At 47.9% G+C, this 21,250-nt stretch overlaps 1 protein-coding gene across 4 annotated transcripts; it reads left to right on the top strand.

Moving 5' to 3' along the window:
- The first annotated feature begins 2,260 nt into the window (after window positions 1–2,260).
- LOC120821612 (pecanex-like protein 3) lies at window positions 2,261–21,094 on the top strand. 4 transcript variants are annotated; one of them, XM_040180384.2, is made up of 36 exons: window positions 2,261–2,509; window positions 3,477–3,947; window positions 4,827–5,035; window positions 5,108–5,213; window positions 5,361–5,400; window positions 5,588–5,683; window positions 5,879–7,639; window positions 7,986–8,115; window positions 8,381–8,550; window positions 9,179–9,218; window positions 9,326–9,467; window positions 9,591–9,748; window positions 9,968–10,121; window positions 10,279–10,311; window positions 10,397–10,568; window positions 10,829–10,939; window positions 11,037–11,128; window positions 11,223–11,332; window positions 11,562–11,667; window positions 11,762–11,854; window positions 11,972–12,122; window positions 12,572–12,716; window positions 13,079–13,256; window positions 13,397–13,505; window positions 13,600–13,729; window positions 13,808–13,866; window positions 13,969–14,184; window positions 15,074–15,327; window positions 15,508–15,738; window positions 16,118–16,221; window positions 16,308–16,455; window positions 16,548–16,778; window positions 16,896–17,170; window positions 17,263–17,432; window positions 17,677–18,077; window positions 18,626–21,094. In XM_040180384.2, the coding sequence occupies exons 2-36, from the start codon at window positions 3,795–3,797 to the stop codon at window positions 18,776–18,778; spliced, it is 6,831 nt and encodes a 2,276-aa protein (XP_040036318.2). In that variant the 5' UTR covers window positions 2,261–2,509; window positions 3,477–3,794; the 3' UTR covers window positions 18,779–21,094. The 4 variants fall into 4 exon arrangements, with proteins under 4 accessions (XP_040036318.2, XP_040036317.2, XP_040036315.2 ...); XM_040180383.2 differs by having other exon boundaries at window positions 9,179–9,236; window positions 13,082–13,256; XM_040180381.2 differs by having other exon boundaries at window positions 9,179–9,236.
- Window positions 21,095–21,250: the final 156 nt, after the last annotated feature.

The following is a 21,250-nucleotide window of genomic DNA, read 5'->3' as shown; positions in this document are numbered from 1 at the left end:
GTTTAACATGGATTTTACATTAGATTGCAGATCTTAATGCATTTTAAAAATGTGTCTTACAGCTCAGTTTCATCATCATCCCTCCCTCTCTCTCTCTCTCTCTCTCTCTCTCTCTCTCCCCCTCTCTCATCCTCCCTCGGGCGCTGTGTAGCTCTTGTGTGTTAGTGATGCATGAACGTCCAGTGTTTTATTATACTATGAAATGTTTCATTGTTATTGCTGCTCCTTACACCTGCTGCTGTATAAATCAGGTCTCCAATTTTAAACACAAATATTTTATTGGGTTAACGGGGACACATTGAAATACCCAAAATATGAACCCAATAAGGCCACCAATGATTCACAGCACTGTGTGATAGGTTCAGGCCACAGCCGCTGTTAAGACATCATTTCAGCACATTTTAACAAAGGTGTTGTCACTTGTAGTAACAACATGTGCTTGTCTGCCAGGCGTAGAGAACAAACATATCACATTAAATGGTGGGCGGTGACGAAGCAGCGCTGTGAGAGCTTGACCTATGTTGGGCAACTATAAAGTCACCATAGCCTCTGTTGCATTGATTTTGTTCATTCTTTCTTTTCCATCAGTCTCTGCAGTTTACTAACATGCAATGTTATATTACTGGAGAACTGCTTTGACATGTAAAACAAGTCATTAGTCAGAAAGACATACCTTACCAATAATGACGTTTACAGCATTTTGTACATTCAGTCTACTACATGAATCAGTTTTTAATAATTGCCTTTTCGCCAGTAAACATTACACTATAGTATCCATTTGTATTATTTACAACACAAAGTGTGTTGTATACACAATGCACAAATCAAGGCAAAATATCTCATTATCCCAAAATGTTACAATCTTTTAATTAGTCCTGCCTTCTGGATTGCTTTGTCTCCCTACCTGCTCATTATTTCCAGTTTAAAAAAAAATCTGCATTCTGCATAACATCTTCAACCATCTCTTTGATACAAAAGGAGAGTCAGTTTGCTTGTCAGGAGTAACATGTTTGGTGTTGTTTGACCACCCCCTGCTGAGAGCTCAAGGAACTGTGAGATGGAGAAAAGTGGAGGTCCACGTCACTCAACGGCAGAGTGATGGGATGCACGGGCCCTTGTTGCCCTCGCTAAAGCAGCCATCATTTACTCTGTGAGAGCGGCTGAGGTTTATCACTAAAGACAAACATTTGGAGGGCTTGTACTTCAAGCCAGCGGGGTCAGCTGTCCCATTAGACCTTCGTGTTCTGAGACTGATGGGGGAACCATCCTGTGGCTAACTGAGGTGTGGCGTCAGTTCAGGTCTAGTCTGATCTGCGCTGACGTTTGTTTGTAAGCAGAGTGGTTGCAGGACATGATAAGCCTGCTGAGATGTCCCGGGCCTAATTCAGCAAAACATCTGTGACAAGAGAAGGCCATAAGACAACCGGTATATGTCGCATCCCCTCTGACTTTCCTCTGGTCCCCTAACATCCGAGTCACGTGTCAGTATTTGCCTTATCGTTTTTTCTGAGCTTATGTTTTGTTAAACACCCCTATTTTTAGAATATCATTTAGATATAAATTTCAGTGTTCCCAGCGAGCATTTTTTTGGTTAAAAACACATTGAAAAAAGACGTTGCAAATTGGTTTAAAAGTGGACGTTTTTTTCAACGTTTATTTCGTGGATTATTTTAGAGGTTTAAAAGGAAACGACGTCAACATTTGTAAGTTAATTGCCGATTTTAAAAATCACGTTGAAAAGAAGAAGAGGAAGAAGAAGAAGGAGAAGGAGAAGAAGAAGAAGGCTAAGGAGAAGAAGAGGAAGGAGAAGGAGAAGAAGAAAAAGAAGTTAGCAAACGAAAACAATTTCACATTGAATTTCAATTTCATGTTTTCACGTCTTTTCGACGAGTACGAATAGACGTTGAAAAAACGTTCACTTTTTAAACTAATTTGAATTTTCAAATACATAATTTTATTAATGTGTATTTATTAATATAAACGTGTTGTTTATATTTATATGAATGTACACTATGTACACTATACATATAGGACTTTTCCTAAATAATCCTAATACAAAAAGAAAATATATATCAGGGAAATCAATCATGGAATTAGAAGTGCAGAAACAACATGGAAGTTTTAGTATACTCTGAATTTAACAGCATTACAATATGATTAGGACATTTTGAAAAAGAATAAAACAGAATAACACCCTGCCCATGACGTCACCGTAAACGACCAATCAGAGCCTCGGGCATCTCTCTCTCTCTCTCTCCCCCATTTGATCGCTCACTGTGCGTGCGTACGTCCGTGCGTGTGTGTCAACTAGTTGTTAGCTCGCGCTAGCTACCCAGTGAGCTAGCAAGTTAGCTTCTTGGAACCGTTTAACGTAGTTAGCGTTTAATGCCGAGAAGCAGCTGTCCTTCACCATGAGAGAAGCCCCCCCCCACGCTGCACGTCTGCCCCCCTTAACGCCGACGAGGGGCCTTTCACACCGCGACAAGAAGTTAGCCAACGACAACAGAAAGTAAGCCTCAATTTTTTTTGGGACAGGCGATTGCCTGGCTCGCTAGCGTCTCGAGAAGGAAAAAAGCTCTGAGATTTTGCAAGGACTGGATGCGGAAGAAGGGTAACGAGGCGAGCTGGACAACTAACGCCCATTGTAAGCGTCGCTGCGGCGCAAACGTTAGAAAAAGATAAGAACGGGGAAGAAGGAAAAAAACAATTGCCATGTGAGGACAATCAACGTGATCAAATCTAAAAAGCTAGCGTTAGCTGATGACGAGCAACCCAACATTCACCCAGCGATCGGCGGGTTATGCTAACTCGGGTTTTCCCCCTCCTGTGTGCTGGGGTTACGTTAAACGGACCCCGGCTACAACCACGGGGACCGGACCCTGCTCGAGGTGCTGGTACATCCGGCCTAGCGTCAGCTAGCTGGGGACCGACAGCCCGCTGGTGTTCGCGTTTGTCAGCCAGTGCGCGGACACAGTGTGCCGCTGCTCTCTCGTCATGTTTCTGTGCTGAACCGACGGGATCGGAGGCGTTGGTGGTGCATCGGGGCGCACTTTGCCGATCGTAAATGCACCGGGGGGTATTCGTGAGCTACGCTAAGTTGTCTGCTAGCTCGCTAATGTCTATCAGAAAACTTAATCTAACGTTAGCTGGCAGAGCACTGGCCTTGACATGCGAGCAGGGCGTTTTAAGCTCTGTCATCCTGTTTTATAAATGTGATGGATGGAGCGAATAACGTCATGTTATGTAATTCTGTGTTGAAGGCATCCATTGAGACACTTAACTCTCATTAGATTCTAATCATTGTGTCCGTGCGTCCTTCTTTACAGCTGTGCATGATGTATTAAAAAAAAAAAAACTTCTCTCCAAAGCTACTTCATAAATGTGAACCTGGGCATTTCTAAGTTACTTCGTTTATTTGCAGTGTGTTTAATGTTGGCTGCATGTCAGAAGCAAACCGGTTGTGATCTTTCTTTCAGATGAACTTTTCTTCCATTCAGTGGGTTACTACCATTGTGCCAAAAAGTCACTCTCCTGGTTACCCAGAACGGATCAGGCTTCAGCGGGGCAGAAGCGGTGCAGGGAGAGAGCCCACACCGGCGTAGGAATACGAAAGGACCCCTGACTTCAACTGAAGTGGACGTATCTCCGACCCAGAACTGTTGTCCTTGATGAAACCGTCGTGGTTGACCTGCCACCCCCAATGGAAGTGCCATCGTAGACACGAGACACTGTGGCTCGAACTGCTGCACAGTGTTTTGAGCGTTTTGGCCCCCGGTTGACCTCCCACGGTGGAGATGGGTTCCCAGGCCCTTCAGATCTTGCGGCAGGGTGTGTGGGCTTCGCTCACGGGAGGCTGGTATGTGGACCCACACCAGAGCACCTTCTCCAACTGCTTCCACCTCTACCTCTGGATATTTCTCCTGGCCTTCCCCTTTCTGCTCTACATGGTAAGGATGTTTTCACAGCAGGTTTATTTTGATTTTGTCCCCGAAAAAAACAAAACAAAGGAGCCAAGGAAATCAGGCACACCTACTTTTTGGAGAATAATGTTTGAAAACGTATAATTACCTTTTCAGTTCTGTAAAAATGCTGACGGTATGAGACTACACGACACAAAAAGTCCCAGGCATGTTGCCCCTTTGCATAATGAGGTGGCATTTAAAGGGTAATTCAATAATCTAAATTATTTTTTGTTTCCATCGGTTATATGAACTGTGTTCATATTCAGCCCCCCCCCCCCCCCCCCCCCCCCCCCCCCCGACTTTATGAGACAATCTGGGTGGCGGCAGAACTCAGGAGCTCCGTAGTAGTCAGACAACCGGACAGGTCCAACATAATTCTTCACACTGTTTGACACTGTCATTAGAATTGGAGATGAAATGTACTACTTAATGTGCATTTTACATTTACATCACATGTAAGAATAAAACCGTGTTCATGCCAAACAGCGGCAAATTAGTTTAAAATAGACCCAAGGAAATCTCAAATATGTTATTTATTTACTACTGACAATGAGGGTAGGAACTTCTAACATTCGCTTCACGAGTAATTGATGTGAGAAGAGCGAACTGGTGGAATACACGGTGATGGGCAAATGTTCATAAATACTCATAATACTCTTTGGTAGGACGTTATTTCATACTACAGTTGTCTCTACACTCAGTAGTTGACCTGAGCAATGGTAATTGGCTTTCACTATTCCATACTCAACGTTTCAGTTATCCATCCACTATTGAAATAACGGCAGTCGCTCACTTCTTGAAGCGAGCTGCATTTTCTAATTTCCGCAGCCAACCTCCTTTGCCGTCTTCTTCACTCCCTCTCAGGCTCTCCCCCCCAGCTTGGTGGTTGCGGGCGTGTACTCGGCCGCGGTGGCGGTCTTTTTCACAGCCGTTAAAGTGGTGAACTACCGGCTTCACACTATGTTTGACCTCGGGGAGATCGTAGAGAAGAAGCACGCCTCGCTCACAGCCGAAGCCCCGAGAACAGAGGAAGGAGATGAAGTTCTGGGTGTTCATGATGGGAACCGGCGCCGGTAAGTAGGTGGCTCTATGAGGCGTGACTGGCAGAAGCCTTTCACTTTTACTTATGTGTTACTTCTTCACAGGGACAGTCACGTTGGTGTAGAGATGACTGTGTTTCGGAAGGTCAACTCCACACCTCCGGTGCGCTGCAGCTCCCAGCACTCTCTGTGTGGATTGAACCAGGTGTCGGTGAGGATCACCATCTTTCGTTTGTTCTAGTTCTTTGAAAATAGATGGTTTTTAAACTTCTTACCTAAAATAAGCCATAGTCTGCATGAATGTGTCTGTGCTAATAATTTAGGATGTTGTATGTTTTTTCCTCTTGTCCTTGTTTAGGAGTTCTTGCCCCAGTTGGAGGATACAAGAGGCCCCAACAGTGAGCATCCCCATTCTGTGTTCCCATTCTGTGACCCAGAATGGCCAGTTTTATACTTGTACTAAACTCATGCACTCCCGTCATTATTAACCTTTGGCGTTCGTGTCCTTACAATATTGAATTCAATTCTAAATTTAGCGTGTGTTGATTCGGCACTATGTTCGTGACCTCACCTTTCTTACCTCAGATATCAGAGAGCTAATGCGTGAACAAGGAAGCAATAACGGGATTGTTACGTCTGCTCACCGGGAGGTCCCACGACAGAAGTCCCAGGACACCGTCCGTAAGTCTGCTAGTATTCCCTGACCATAGACAAGCATCGTACCCTCTGAACACGGCCATGAGCGTACCGATACGGTGGTCATTACAGTGTAGGCGTGGCTTTTAATACTATCCCATCGGGATGAATGAATCTGATCTGCTCTCCGACGTGCATTTTAACGCAAGTCTTCTCTTGTTGACCCGTCTTTCTGTACAGGGACCCCCAGCGCGGTTCAGTCCTGCATTGCTGCTGCTCTGGGAGGGGATTTCCCAGGTCTTATGGGAGTATCTGGAATGTCAGCCGGGTTTGGAGAACCTGGAGTCTGCCTGTCGATCCCCCCTTCACCCTCCAGTCAGGAAGATGGAGGCGAGAAAGAGCTGTTGCAGGAGTTGGAGGAGCCACCAGAACAATTGGACAACGGGTTGGGGGCTTATTCTCCCTTCGGCCCATCTGCTGAATCTGAGAGCCTGGGGGATACCCCTCTTAGTCCACTAATAAAGAGCAGCTTAAGTGAGGAGCTGAGTGAAAATCTGTTGGGTTTGGGGCTCGACCCTGTCGTGTTTGCGCCCGGGACCGAGCATCCGGGCAGCCGCAGTGGGGTGGCGCTCGCTGCCGGATCCACAGACAGCTGCTTCAGTGCGGGCGGAGCCACCACGGACCGCGAGACGCTGAGCACCGTCAGCAGTTACCGCAGCGAAAAAACGGATTCCACTCAGCTGGAAAGCCCTTCGTTCAGCCAGCACGGGCCTGCGGACGGACATGCTTCTGCTTCGGCGCCAGCGGCGGGTTTTAGCGTCCCGCAGCCCTCAGGAGACCCGGAAGAAGAGGGTGGAAGTGACACCGACAACCTGTCAGACAGCGTCCTGCTGCGCTCCCCTTCCAAAGAGTTCTCCCTCAGCCAGGGGCTGGACAGGACGCTTGTTGAAGGGGAGGATTTGTCCCCCGTCCCCTGTGACCTCGCACGGTCCCGTCCTCGCCAGAACTCTTCCCCTTCGAGCAGCGGCCGCTCGGAGGTTTGCGACTCGGACCGAAACGCCTCTGTCCCGCCCCTCCCCCCGCCGCGGCAGGCCAACTCGGCGCCGCCAGGGCTGGCCCTGGGTCTGGTGTGCTCCGAGCCGGCTCTGCCCGTATCCTCCACCCCCTTTTTACTGTCCGACCAGCCGGCCCTGCAAGCCCAGCAGGTGGTGCGCCCCAAAGACTTGAAGCTGCTGCGGGCCAGCGGCAGTAGCGTGGGCCACCGGCCGGGCCGGAGGAAAGCCCCGCGGCGGCGAGCCGGCGCCGGGAGCAGTAGTTTTGACTGCGGCTCTTACAGCCGCCACCACAGCCACAGACAACACAGAGATTACATCCCCGTGCGCAGCCGGCTGGGCGCCAAGGCCTACAGCGAGAGTTTGTTTGAGGATTCCAGCGACGACGATGACGACGACGACGGCAGCGACATGAGCGCCGGTTCGAGCCTCGGCTCTCAGCGCCGATACAGTTCGGATGACGACGACGACTCCAGCTCCTCTACCTCCTGCTACTCCCCCGACCTCGCCAACGCCGGCGCCGCGTCCCAGCACCCGGCTGCTGCTCAACTGCCCGCCCCGAGGGAAGGGGCGTTACCCGAGAGCGCCGGCCCCTCCCACCCTCGCGCCGCTCAGCGCTCCTCGAGCACGGCCAGCGCCAAGACTCACGCCAGGGTGCTGAGCATGGACGAGGCGGGCGGGGCCCAGGGCAACGCGGCGGCGCCGCCCTCCGCTCTGCTCGCGATGCCCCCCGCCTCCACCCCGCCGGCCCGCACTCTCACCGTCTCCAAGTCCGACCTGGAGGCCCGAACCATCCATACCGACGGCTTCCCGGGGGCTCATCACCATCACCACCACAACCATCACCACCACCATCATCATCGGCTGGATTCTCTTGGAGGCTCTTGGACCGGCAACCAGATCAGTTGGCGGGCAGAAGAGCTGGTGGAAGAGGGAGCCGTGGGAGGAGGTGAGCCGGTGTGACAGTGTTTTAGTTCTGCGTGTTCACAACAATTTGATTGTTTTCGTCAAGTGGCGGCACAGAAGCCTAGATCGGATTTACTGACGGTACAAGTAAACAAACCCGACATGAGATCGTATTGAATGAACGGTCCCCCGCCGTCTCATCAATGAGGCATTCGGGATGCTTTTCTATGTCTGCTTGGCATAAACTACGTTTGTAAAACCCAAAAGTAAAACCCCGAAATGGGGCGATTGCCCAATGTTCGACTGTAACCCTGTACGTTGATGCTGTAATTTCAACCGCTGCATTGATGTAACTATAACCCCCCCCCCCACACCGCCTCTCCCTCCAGCTATGGCTGCAGAGGATGGAGGCAAACAGGACTCAGTGAGCAGTGTTAAGAGGACCCAGGCCATCCGCCGGAGACACAATGCAGGGAGCAACCCGACACCTCCCCCGTCCACCATGGGCTCCCCTCCCAGGTTAGTCGGTTGCCCAGACCTGAGAGAGGCTTGAATCTGACGCTCTGTGCTATTTCTGCCTCCCAGCACCGGCCTTTGGTTCTAAAATACTATGGAGAAGTTAAGATAAGAAATAATTCAAGAGGGTTTACCATAAAAAGTGTATTGGAGTAATGAATAATAATGTGTTTCCATTGAGGAGGCATAGGCGTAACACATTTCACAGTTACGCATTATAGCAAATGTTACACAGCGTCACTCAACCGGTGCTGTCTGTCCCCTAAAGCCTGCAGGACCTCCAGCGGGCGCGCACCTCCTCTCATTCCCGCACCCGCACGCTTCCCTCGGCCTTACAGTTCGCCTCCTCGCTTCTACTGCCCCGGAGCGGTATCCATGAGGCCTCCACCTTCGACGACACAACCGAGGGGGCCGTGCACTATTTCTTCGACGAGAGCGGTGAGTCGCTGGCATTTAAAGGACAAACATTTTGGGGAAATGTGCGTATTCGTTTTCATGTTTAATGGGATGATTGATACCACGCTCAAGTCTGTTCATTTGAAATGCCGTTGGTTTAGCTCAACAACTCAACACAGGGGGAAGCAGCCCTCTCTCCAAATAGAACAAAATTAAAAATGAGAAAGTTATATGTTGTGTGCGGGACTAATTCTCTGGCCGGTTCGATGACTTACTGGCATCTTGTCACCATGACGATGCGAAAGTAAAACTATTTCTTTCCGTCAGAGTTGTTTGTGTAAGTGCAATGACATTTTACTTTGGATTTAATCTTTTACCGGGAATAGAAAATGAACCGTTCCATTTCTTAACGGTTAGAGATGCAGATAAAAGCAAAAAAGGCTTTAAGAAACCTCCAAGGACAGAAACTGAAGGAAAATTCATGGAAAGATGCTCATTACTACTGCTGTATCTATACGTTACTTTTTATTTTCCTATACTCCATCTAGATTTTCTGCTATGTTCGTAAGTTCTCTTGCTGTGTGTGTTGAATTAATGCATTAAGTTTATAAGGGAATATTTCCGTGTTGTATGTTTTCCATTTATATATATCCTGTCTGTTGTTAAACAGGAGTGAAGAGGTCCTACACGTTTGGACCTTCTGGAGGCGGGTACGAGGACCCTTTTCAGTACGTTTTAGTTTGGTCCCTTTATTTTTTTTCTTAATTTGCTGTTAGTAACTAAAAATTATCAGCATTGCTTTTTTCCCCATTTGCAGGGAGAGGGAGAGACAGTCCCAGTCCTCCAGCTTCACCTCCACAGAGGTGCAGGAAGGGGCTCCGGTCCTCTCCATGCTGCAGCCCAGGCCTGTGGTTTTACAGGGCATGCGGGGGGGCAGGGTGCCTCTGGAAATGCCCGAGGTTAGCAGGCACATTGTTCCCCGGTAGAGTTTCAGCTCCATAAGTCGGGACTCTCTCTCTCTACCTGAAAGGAAATCACAGGTTCTCCTTGTTGTCTTAATGAATCACCGATTTCTTTCCCAGTTTGATCTGGATCACGAGTCGCCACAAGAGTCCCAGGAAAACACTCTGATGATTGAGGAGAAGGCGAAACCCAAACAGTACTATCGCTTTTGGGTGCTGCCTGGAAAGTGGCTGAGGATTCGATACGATCGACTGGCTCTCCTGGCCTTGTTGGACAGGTGTGACCATACGCCCTGTGATCCTTTTATTCCTGATAACAAACCAACCCGTAGGCCTTTTTTAATCAAGTTGTTGATTAGCCCAGTAGTTATGGTTTGTTTGTTATGTGAATTATCTTTAGCAAATGCTGTGATATGTGTTATTAATAGAAAGCAGCTAGTAGGACAAAAAGCATTGTTGTTAAGTTGCACTAATATTTGTTTGTCTGCTCGTACCAGGAACCGTCGCGTGGGAGAGAACGTGTTCGCCGTGGTGCTCGCCAGCCTGGTGGCCTTCCTGGGGTTCCTCCTCCTGCTCCAGGACTTCTTCAGGGACATCTGGGTTTTTCAGTTCTGCCTGGTCATTGCCAGCTGCCAGTACTCCTTACTGAAGGTGCCGCACCTCATCTTACTTGACATTTGCCATAATACATTAAATAGGAAATGCTTCCAAAACTGTACAATATAATCATACAGGATGCGACATAACTTGTGTGTGTGTGATGTCACCACCGTTTCTGGTGTGAAACCTAATACCCTCTTTCTTTCAGAGTGTGCAACCAGATGCAGCCTCACCCATGCACGTGAGTCCTGGTTACACCCCCTTTGCGTGCGGTGTCCCCCTCGTAATTGTAATTATTTAGCATTATTTTGTCTGTTAATAAACAGGGCCATAACTGGATCATCGTGTACAGTCGACCGATGTACTTCTGCTTGTGCTGTGTGATGATCTGGATCTTTGACCTGTCGGGGCGCTCCGGCAGCGTGCAGCCCTTCGCCCTCTACGGCGTCACCTTCTTCTCTGCACATTTCCTGCTCTGCGTCAGGGATATGCTCATCGGTTGGTTTTTAAAAAGGAATTGTTCAGGTCACCACACTTGATCTGTGTTTGATATTGAAGTGGTTTTTAACTAACAAAATCGCCATGATACCTCCTGCTAACACCATCCACAAAGTTTAAAACCACCAAAGAAATCCTGTGCATAAAATGTTTTAAGTTACACAAAGCTCATTGATTTAGTGTTTTTCTTTGTTATTAAAAGTGTAACTTTTTTTTCTTTTAAGCCTTTTTAACCTTTTTTTCCTTTTTATGTCCAACAGTGTTTGCCTTGTGTTTCCCGGTCATTTTCCTGTTTGGGTTGCTACCTCAGGTCAACACTTTTGTGATGTGTCTGCTGGAGCAGATGGACATGCACATTTTTGGTGGAACTGGTAAGAGCCGAGGATGATGTTCAGGGGGGAGAGCGTGTTCTAACGTCCTCAGACCAGATCAGGTGTTCTCATCTCCTCTCTCTGTGACTTTCCTCAGCCACCACCAGCCCGCTCTCCTCTCTGTTCAGCCTCATACGCAGCATGGTGGTGGCGTCTCTGCTGTATGGATTTTGCCTCGGTGCGATTACCGTAAGTGGAACATCTGTTTCCCTCCCACCCCCGTGTTTTTAGTTGGAATCAATGTGGAAAATCTCTAATTGAATGTTTTGTTTCTTCCCATTAGGCACCGTGGGGGGACGCCCATGTGCCAGTACTGTTCTCTGTGTTCTGTGGCCTACTCCTGGCCTTATCCTACCACCTCAGCCGCCAAAGCAGTGACCCCACCATCCTGTGGTCAGTACTCTGTGTACATAGATTTGAAGCTGAAACTGTGTCTCATGGCTTTTTTTGTTTGTTGTTGTTTTACTAAACCGGCTCACCTCCTTGTTCGCTACGCCAATAATGTCAAAGGCTCTGAATGCTGCCAAAACGCAACACAACACTGAAGTGCGCCTGTGTAAACTGTGATGTTACCCCTCAGCTTTACATTTCATTTCCTCTTATCTTTTCCCCTTGACATCAGGTCACTGGTCAAGTCTAAATTATTCCCAGAGTTGGAGAACCGAACGCCAGAAGAACCCCCTGTGGAGATCAAGGACCCTCTTCCGGAGAAGCTGCGTAGCTCTGTGGTAAAGATCCCTTCACTACCACAGTTTCACCCTTAGTTTCACCGTGCCAAGTTCTTTTTTTACAGTGTCTTGCCATCTCACTGCCTCCATGCAGAGAGAGATTCTTCATTCAGACCTCGTCATGTGTCCCCTTATGGCTGTGATCACCTTCGCCATCAGTGCCAGCACAGTTTTCATCGCTCTTCAAGTTAGTTGGAGCTAATTTACAACTTGACGTTCCTCAATTCACTAAAATAAGTGTCCAGTGATTTATTTTAATTTTTTTTGTAGCTGCTAATATTCCTTTTTTTGCTAATTATCACAGCCAGCTCTCAGCTTTGTCTTGTACATCCTGGCCGGAGTTGTGGGCTTCATCACACACTATCTCCTGCCTCAACTCCGCAAGCAGCTGCCATGGTTCTGCCTGGCTCACCCCGTGCTCCGCTCTCGAGAGTACAGTCAGTTTGAGGTCCGAGGTGAGTGGAAGACCTACCAATACCTGTATGAACAGCTGGAACATTAAGGGAGTCAATGAAGAGCAGTGAGGTTTCTGGTTGAAGTGCTCTTCAGAAATATCTTTGAGTGAGCTTCAGAGACGGCGACAGCCCCCAAACGGTGTAATTATGTGTGCGCTATTGAACGGCTGCATATTTCAAACATCACACGCATGCCTCTCCACAACAACAGCACCACCATATCAATGGTCCTTGGTTCACTGAATCATAACTAAAAGGCCAACAGACATTTTTTGTACTTTTTGTATTTGAGATGCTCGGCATGTCAGAAATGGTACGACTACATAACCCAGTTTATAGACCTCTTGTTAAACATTTTTCACTTCAAATGACTTTCTGCCAGGTTTATTTCACAGCTGTGTGATATTTGTAAGACGGAACATGGTGTGTTTTGTTTTTTTTTCCTCCAGATGCCGCTCAGCTGATGTGGTTCGAGAAGCTGTACGCGTGGCTTCAGTGTGTGGAGAAATATTTCATCTATCCGGCTGTGGTGCTCAACTCCCTCACGTCAGAAGCTCGAACCGTGGGCCAGAACCACAAAGATCTGGACATCTAGTAAGCCTCTCCTCACCCTGTCTTCTACATTATACTTATTCCATCTCCACTCCCTGGGGGGGCGTGAGCCCTGTGTGTGTTGGATCTGTAGCACATCAAACTAATGGACACGTGAAGCCCCCCCACCCAACTCCGTAGCGCAAGATGCATTAAAGTGTTTGCTCTCATTAGTATGCCCCCTCCCCACCCTTCACCATGTAACCTGTGGTCTCTGTAGAGGTGAAATACAGGAGAGACGTGGCAGACGGTCACTTGATTTGCAGTAGCTTTAAACATTCAAGCACATTCGGCTTGAATCTGGGTTTTTAAAGTCCCGTCTATGTGTCACTGATGTCGGATCTCTCTCTCCATCTTTTCCCCAGCAGCCGAGCTCTGTTCATCTCAGTAGCGGGCATGAAGTTGCTGCGTTCATCGTTCTGTGCTCCGTCGCAGCAGTACGTCACACTCTGCTTCACCGCACTCTTCTTCCAGTTTGACTATCCACACTTTTCGGAGACCTTCCTAATCGACTACTACTTCATGTCCATTCTCTTCAGCAAGGTAAGAAACGAGCTGTCATCTTAGAATTGTATTACAGATATTATTAGACCATGTTTAATTCTGTTCATTTTGTACTTCGGACATCTTGATCTAAAAGAAAGACTGAGGTTGAACGTTGTTTGTCCCTTTTGAATTCTCAGATGTGGGACCTGCTGTACAAGCTGCGCTTCGTGTTGACCTACATCGCCCCCTGGCAGATCACCTGGGGCTCTGCCTTCCATGCCTTCGCTCAGCCATTCGCTGTTCCCCGTATCCTCCAGCTGCTCTGATTTTTATTTTGCTTCCATCCTCTGGTGTCCTTTTTATAAGTGATAAGAGAGATCCCTAACTGGTGCTACTTCAGACTCTGCTGTACTCTTCGTCCAGGCCATCTTTTCCGCCATTTTTTCTACCCCTCTCAATCCTGTCCTCGGCAGTGCGGTGTTTGTCACTTCGTACACAAGACCGGTAAAATTCTGGGAGCGAGACTACAAGTATGTTTGCAACGTTTTTCTCTTTCTTTTTGCTAACGGGAGACGTTCATTTCTAATGTTGCTTCGTAATGTTTGCAGCACCAAGCGCGTTGATCATTCCAACACCAGACTGGCCACTCAGTTAGACCGCAACCCAGGTATGCCACAACACTCGTCTCTATCTAACTCATTTACTCCGCTTCTGTTGCTATGGAGAGCTTGTTTCGTTGCTATGAAGGGTCTTTTTTTCTTTCTTTAAGGGGCCGACGACAATAATCTGAACTCCATTTTCTACGAGCACTTGACGCGCTCTCTGCAGCACAGCCTGTGTGGGGACCTGCTGCTCGGCCGCTGGGGCAACTACACCACAGGCGACTGCTTCATCCTCGCCTCCGACTACCTCAACGCTCTGGTGCACATAGTCGAGATCGGCAACGGCCTGGTCACCTTCCAGCTGAGGGGTCTCGAATTCAGAGGTCAGCAGTGCGGGATGATGGATGGAGGGGGGGCTGACTGACCATGTCTGCAGCTTATAGAACGAGCTCAGTTTGACGGAGTATCATTTGGGTGTCTGTCGAGTATTCTCAAGAATGGCAATTTTGTTCATGGAAGTCAGGCTCTGGTGGGGTTCAATAGTATTTCTATAAAAAAGGTTGTCGTACGACATTCTCTAGAGACGTTGATGAATATATAGCTGGTGTTTAGGGTGGCTCGTACATCAAGGGGAGTCCGGGATGGCATTAAAACACTTGTTAAATACATTGATCCGCTGCACTGAGCAGAATGAAAGAGGCTCGATCGATGAACGAATGTGTGCTCTTGTAAAGAAGTGCTCCACTATCAGTGGAACACATTTAAGTACATTTAGGCTACTCAAATACCAAGATTTGAGGTCCTTGTGCTTTATACAATTACTTTATATTGTATATACTTAATTCCTAATACTTAAGTGTAATTAAGTATATCAATTATTATTAATTCACTGTTATAACAGTGAATTAAGTGCCTCACACAGCATGTTAAACGAGACCAAGGCCAAAGGGTTTCTACCATCGCAGCAGATTACCCTGTGAGTCGTGCTGGGAACAAGGGCGTCCGTCCCCGAGGAGGGGCGCAGCACGCCCTAAGATCAAAGCCGGGCAGGGAGGGCTGTTGAGCTGACACGGCTGGAGCTGCGAGCCAATCGCGCCAAACCGGAGACAGTCGCTGCAAAGCAATAACGGAGGCGTCCTAGCCGGTCGAGAAGTGCTGCAATATTTTCAGTTCCTTGTTAAGTTTCAGGGGGCAGAAAACGGACGTTGGCGGGGCGATCCCTGTGCGATGCTTGGACGCACTCTGCAGCTGATCTGTTTCGCATCCGTCCAGGTACCTACTGTCAGCAGAGGGAGGTAGAGGCCATCACGGAAGGAGTAGAGGAGGACGAGGGCTGCTGCTGCTGTGAACCCGGTCACCTTCCCCACATGTTGTCATTCAACGCTGCCTTCGGACAGCGCTGGCTGGCCTGGGAGGTGGCCGCCACCAAGTATGTGCTGGAGGGCTACAGCATCAGCGACAACAATGCAGCCTCCATGTTGCAGGTGTTCGACCTCCGTAAGATCCTCATCACGTATTATGTCAAGGTACGCCATTGATCTTGATGATTCCTGCACACATTGCTTTTCACATGTACCGTTGGGTCAGTAGCCACGTGACACGTGCACACACACAAATGTTGACTGAAATTGTAGCTGGTAGCCTCAATGTTAAAATGCGTTGATGAGGCTTTAACATTTCGCTCATGTGTGCGTTCCCTCAAACAGAGCATCATCTACTACGTGAGTCGATCTTCTAAGATGGACGAGTGGCTGACTAACGAGAGCATTCAGGAGGCTCTGCGGCCCTGTTTCGGATCCAACTACGTAGACGGTGACCCCACTTTCAACCTGAACATCGATGAGGACTACGACCACAGGGCCTCTGGCATCACCTCCTCGTCTTTCTGTATGATTTACCTGGACTGGATTCAGTACTGCAACAGCCGGCGTCAAACGGTGAGACTCTCTCCAGCATTTACTCTACAATCACACACAGCTCGGGGGTCTCATTTATGTCTGTTGGGTACGCACAAAAGGGGCCTGAAAACAAATATGAGAACTTTTTTTATGGGGTTCTAAGTCAGGGGAGGATGCTACTACTGAATGGAGGCAATGGAGCGGCTTGTTTTTCTTTTCAGCCCTGCAGATGACTAAAGTCTTTGGGTTTTTTATTGTCTCCATTCTGTACAAAATTAAAGTAGAAAAGAGACATTATATGACTATTCTATTATCTTTTAATTTGTCGTCTGATAGAAATAAAAAAAATCTCTAGTAATTGCAGAATAAAAATGTACAATGTTTGATCATTTAGCTGAACGGCTTACTTGTGTTGCAGCCGGTGACTTGTGAAAGGGATTCTCCACTTGTCAACCTGTGTTTCGGGCTGTGCATCCTGGGCAGACGAGCTCTGGGGACGGCCTCCCACAGCATGTCTGCAAGGTACGGCCACGCCACCATATCGCTCACTGGCAAGTTCCATGCGTCACGACCCGGTATGCAGGAGTTGTTGTTTATCTGTTTGACAGCTTGGAGCCATTCCTCTATGGCCTTCATGCACTTTTCAAGGGAGACTTTCGCATTACGTCTCCGAGGGACGAATGGGTGTTTGCAGATATGGACCTGCTGAACCGAGTCGTGGCGCCGGGAGTGCGCATGTCCCTCAAATTGCATCAGGTAGGAGGAGAAGTGGACAACCAGGCCCGGGGGGGACCGATGACCGCGCCGTCCCTGAACTGAGAACAACCCTGTATTCTGCTCATCCTCAGGACCACTTCACATCTCCGGACGAGTATGAGGATCCTGCGGTTCTGTACGACGCCATAACGGCCAACGAAGAGAAGATGTTGATATCTCACGAGGGGGACCCGGTGTGGCGCAGCGCCATCCTAGCAAACATGCCCTCGCTGCTGGCGTTGCGCCACATCATGGACGACGGGAGCGACGAGTACAAGATCATCATGCTGAACAAGAGGTTCCTCAGCTTCAGGGTCATCAAGGTCAGCGCGCCCGCTCTCAGTACTTGGTTTCTATGAAATGAATTTGCTTTTTGTCCAAGATTCCATCCCTGCACCCCGCTGACCTCTACCCCCCCCCACCCACCCCCACACTTACAGGTGAACAGAGAGTGTGTGCGTGGCCTGTGGGCGGGGCAACAGCAGGAGCTGGTTTTCCTGCGCAACCGTAACCCAGAGCGTGGCAGCATTCAAAACGCCAAGCAAGCCCTGAGGAACATGATAAACTCCTCGTGTGACCAGCCCATCGGCTACCCCATCTACGTGTCCCCTCTCACCACCTCGTACGCCGGGGGGCACGGCCAGCTGCGCTCCGTGTGGGGAGGGCCGGTCAGCCCCCACAACATCTACGCCTGGCTCATCAGTAGCTGGGACAGGTAGGTGGTGTAAATGTACGCGTGGGGGGTGGGTACCGAGGTCGGGCTGCTCCGGGGGGAACATCATCGGCGTGGTATTCGTCCCTCTGCAGGTTACAGAAAGGCTGTGGGGCCGGCTGCAACAGCGGAGGGAACATCGAGGACTCTGACTGCGGGGGCGGCTCCATCTCCATCTCCACCAACCCGGCCGTTCACACCACCCAGAGTACACCGGCCTCCGGCCTTCCACAGCCGCACGTTACCGCTGTCCAGCCCCCCATGGGTAAGACCTGACAGAAACAGAGGTTTCTATCAATCGGATTATTAACAGTAACAAAGTGGCTGAAATAGTTAGTCTTTCGTTGATTAACTGTTGTAACATTCAACAATGCTAAATAAGTTCACATTATGCAAATGTATTAGAAGCAATTCATGTCCTTCCTTTGCATGGTTTTAGTGAGATTTTATACTTTTTTTTTAAAGTAAAATTAAATGAATGTCTAAATGTAATTGTATTTCCGTTCCAGACAACCCTTTAGGTCCAACCCACAGTTGGCCTCACCACCCTCAACCGCTCCCATTAGCTCTGCTCAGCCAATCAGAGGGCAGGATGGAGGCGGGACTGCTCACCTCCCTACAGCGAACGTCCTCCATCCAGGGTCTCCTGGGCCAGCAGCTCTCCAGCTCGCAGCTCTCCTTCAGCACCTCTGTGGCTCCGCCTTCTCTGCCGGGCTCGGAGCGCTTCTGCCCGGCGAGCCTCCTGGAGAACTCTGGTCACAGGGCGGGCCAGCGGGGCGGCCTCGGCCCGGTCGGCGGGCTGCACTACGAGAGCCACTTTAGCAAGTGGAGCTTTTCGGGCAGGAAGGGCTTCAACGGACCAGCTGCAGTGGAGGGGGAAGGAGGAACGGTACAGACCATATGCACACAGGTGAGCGGGCTGCTGGTGTGTTTGCGGCTCACTTTAGTTTTTCAGTCCATATAGGAGGGAAACCAAAAAACTTTATTTCAAAGCAGTGACCAGCAGCTTTCTAGATCCATTTGGCAGGCTGTTCCTTTTTTTTTTTTTTACCTGTGATGCTGGAATTGGGTACATTGGCCAAGTGTGGGTTTGAAGCTGTTCAGTGGGGGGGTTGCCAGTTGGCAAAAGGAGATGTAGCATTGAGAGTAGAACATGTTTAAAAAAAAATACAGCATAACTTCCCAAACTATGGTCGAACTCCGATCATTTCTCTGGATTTTGTTTCTCATTTAGGGATGAGGTAAAATGTGAATGCGTTATTTTAATCAATTATTCACAATCCTGCTCCACAACATGCCACGAGACACATTTAATCAATGAACAACAAATGAATCTGCGAGCAGTATTTATTATCTATTGACTGCATCCTTATTTTTTCTTTTTCTGACATTTTGGTTCATTGTGTTTTTCTGTGCCGGTTTTCCTGCAATGAACTTTTCAAAAACCATCTTTTACAGCCAACTCCACCTGCGCCCTTTCAAGACACCAGTCTGACACAAGATCCCCTGGGAGCTTCCCAGATGATGGATCCAACCCTGCCGACTGCAGGGGACCCCCCCGCCCCCCGGGAGGAATCCACAGAGCTGCCTTTACTCGAGCACCTGCGCTGAGTCTGCACTGGGGGAAACTCACAGTGACGTGCTTTGCAGAAATGCTTTCGTCATGAAAGCACACCGCAGTCTGGACCGGGCCCGGCTCGCCAACGCCACCTTCTGGGCTCTTTCCGTCAACCCGCTCAACGGCCCAACCACAAGTCAGCTTTTCATCCTGATGATATTCTTAACTTTGTTTCCCGACAAAGGCACTCGGTGCCTCGGTAGAAAACCTCTTACTGGTGACATTAGTGAAAGGCCGGTGCAATTATATTGAATATTTAGCTTGAGGCGTGATTACTTTTCCATACTGGAGAATTGATAACCGCTTCTAACTTTCTGTTACTTGACTTCTGCAGCAGTATTTGTTCTTCGCGTTACCAATCAAAAAAAAAGACCAACACATTACTGCTGTATGTGAAGTGAAGGGTATGTGGAAACCACGATAAGCCTTGTTTTTTTCTTTTCCCAACTTTACCGTCGTCACCGGACCGCAGTTGTGTGTCGATATTTAACAGTTCACAGTGGAGCCTCCGCTTCTCCTTCCCTGCACATTACACATATTCAACAAGAAAAGGAAAAAAAACACACCCTACCAAAACGTCATCCATGTTTTCTGGTTCCATTTCCTACAGAGGTGCCTGGCGACATCAACAGTTCTGTCCTGGAGCGAGTTTCAGGGGTAAAAAGAAAAGAAAAAACCCTCCCTTCCGTCCCAGCCAAAACGTGGTGCTTTAACCGCTAGTTTACATTCTATTCAGGCCTGGACGAGAGTCCTGAATCTGACGAGCAACCCGCAGGAGTGGGGAGACTCTGGACTGAGCTGGTGCCCATTGATTTGGAAATTGTGTTGATCACAAAGCTACAACCTAGGAGTGTTAGAAACTCAAAGCCTTTTTTTTGGTGAGCGGAATGTCCTCTATTTTAATACTTTACTTGAAGAATCATGAGTTCCTCTGTGTTTAAGGTGCACCAAGTTTATCTCCTTTTGGCTTTTTGGATCACTGATCGGATCCACTCGGCTCATTACTCGCTCGATATAAGGGACCCGGGCTGCTTTGTGTTCTTTGCCTGCAGTACGGCCCCCCGTTACTATACTACTGCTTCTGCATCTCCTGCTACTACTAGTGTACCCACAACTACTGCTGCTGTTTCTACAACAGTCAAATCCAGCGTTTTAGTTGGAAATGAACAAAGTTTAATAAATACTGAAAGCAAAGGTGGAATATTTATTTGACTAATATTGTCTCCCAGATATCTAAACTGAGTTTGTCAATATGGTGTGATGTATGGAATTGGAAATATGCCTTTTGTTAACTGCACCTCCACCCCTCCCTCAATGTGTTTGGTGTCATCACATTTGTATCATCTCGCCGGTGGCTGTCTTTTTTAAATTTTGTTATACAATATAACTGGAAGCATTTCGGATAAATTACTTAGTTTGGTTTCTTTCCCAGTTCTGTATGAGTTTCTTTCTGTCCCCCTCTACATCAAAAAGCAAAAGAAAATTTGAGGGTTGAAGCAAAAAGACGGCAGTCGACCAAATTCGTCCCTAAATGTTTCCCCTCGTTGCAGTTGTCTGCAATGCTTGAATGATTATTAATGAATCGTTTTCTCCCCAGATTATCTCTTAGAAGCGGGGTTCCCCTCTTGGAGACTTGAAAGGAGGCCAGCGTTCTCAGGGTCTATAATTGGAAAGAAATGTACTAACGCAGGAAGGAGGGATTTAAAGAAAAGTTCTGTTCTAATGCTGCAGAAGGTGCAACGTGCTTCAGTATCCTTCACAAAACACCTTCGGACTCCCTTGACTCAGGAAAATAGACTTTCTGATGAGTGCTTTTTTTTTTCCTTTCTTATTGCTACAGTCGTCTTGTTTCCAAGGCAACAGGGAGCAAAGTGTGTTTTCTTTGCTGGAAGTGTGGAAAGCACAAGTTAACAGGCAGATCTGGGTGTCAATAAAAAGGGATTTCTAAATCTCCTAAAATATGTACAGCATGTTTCTTATATAAATATATATTTAAAATACAAATCTATTTTATTATTGGATTTGGGGTTATTTTACATTTAAGACACTATCTTGTGGATGGACCTTTTGTGTTCATCAGAAGGGAAAGCTTTGGAGCGGCACTCTTCCAGTTGAAATGTGCAGTTTGGGAAAAATCTAATTTTGCACAAAATGTATCATACACCATCCTACTTTATCATTTTAGGAGGGGAGGTCTTTTATTTAAGAACTTAAAGTGGATGTTCAATGTTCTGTACAGTTTTTTAATGTGATTTTTCTTTTGTTTTTCTCCTATTTAAATTAAAGTTTTTTGTGTCCTTGTTTGCAAATCAACTGCTGTGAGTAATTCCATTTTCAGTTTAATATTTTGCACCGGTAATGAGACTTTCCACTGCATGGTGCTGAGATCTGCAGATTCCCTTTCTGAAGCTGTTGTGAAGATTTCAACAAACTTAATCAACACTTTGATGAGGGAAAACTATGGT

This window comes from Gasterosteus aculeatus, chromosome 7 (assembly GCF_964276395.1).
Source record: "Gasterosteus aculeatus chromosome 7, fGasAcu3.hap1.1, whole genome shotgun sequence".
Lineage (NCBI taxonomy): Eukaryota > Metazoa > Chordata > Actinopteri > Perciformes > Gasterosteidae > Gasterosteus > Gasterosteus aculeatus.
Note: the sequence above shows the minus strand (reverse complement) of the source record. Positions and strands in the feature narration are given on the sequence as shown.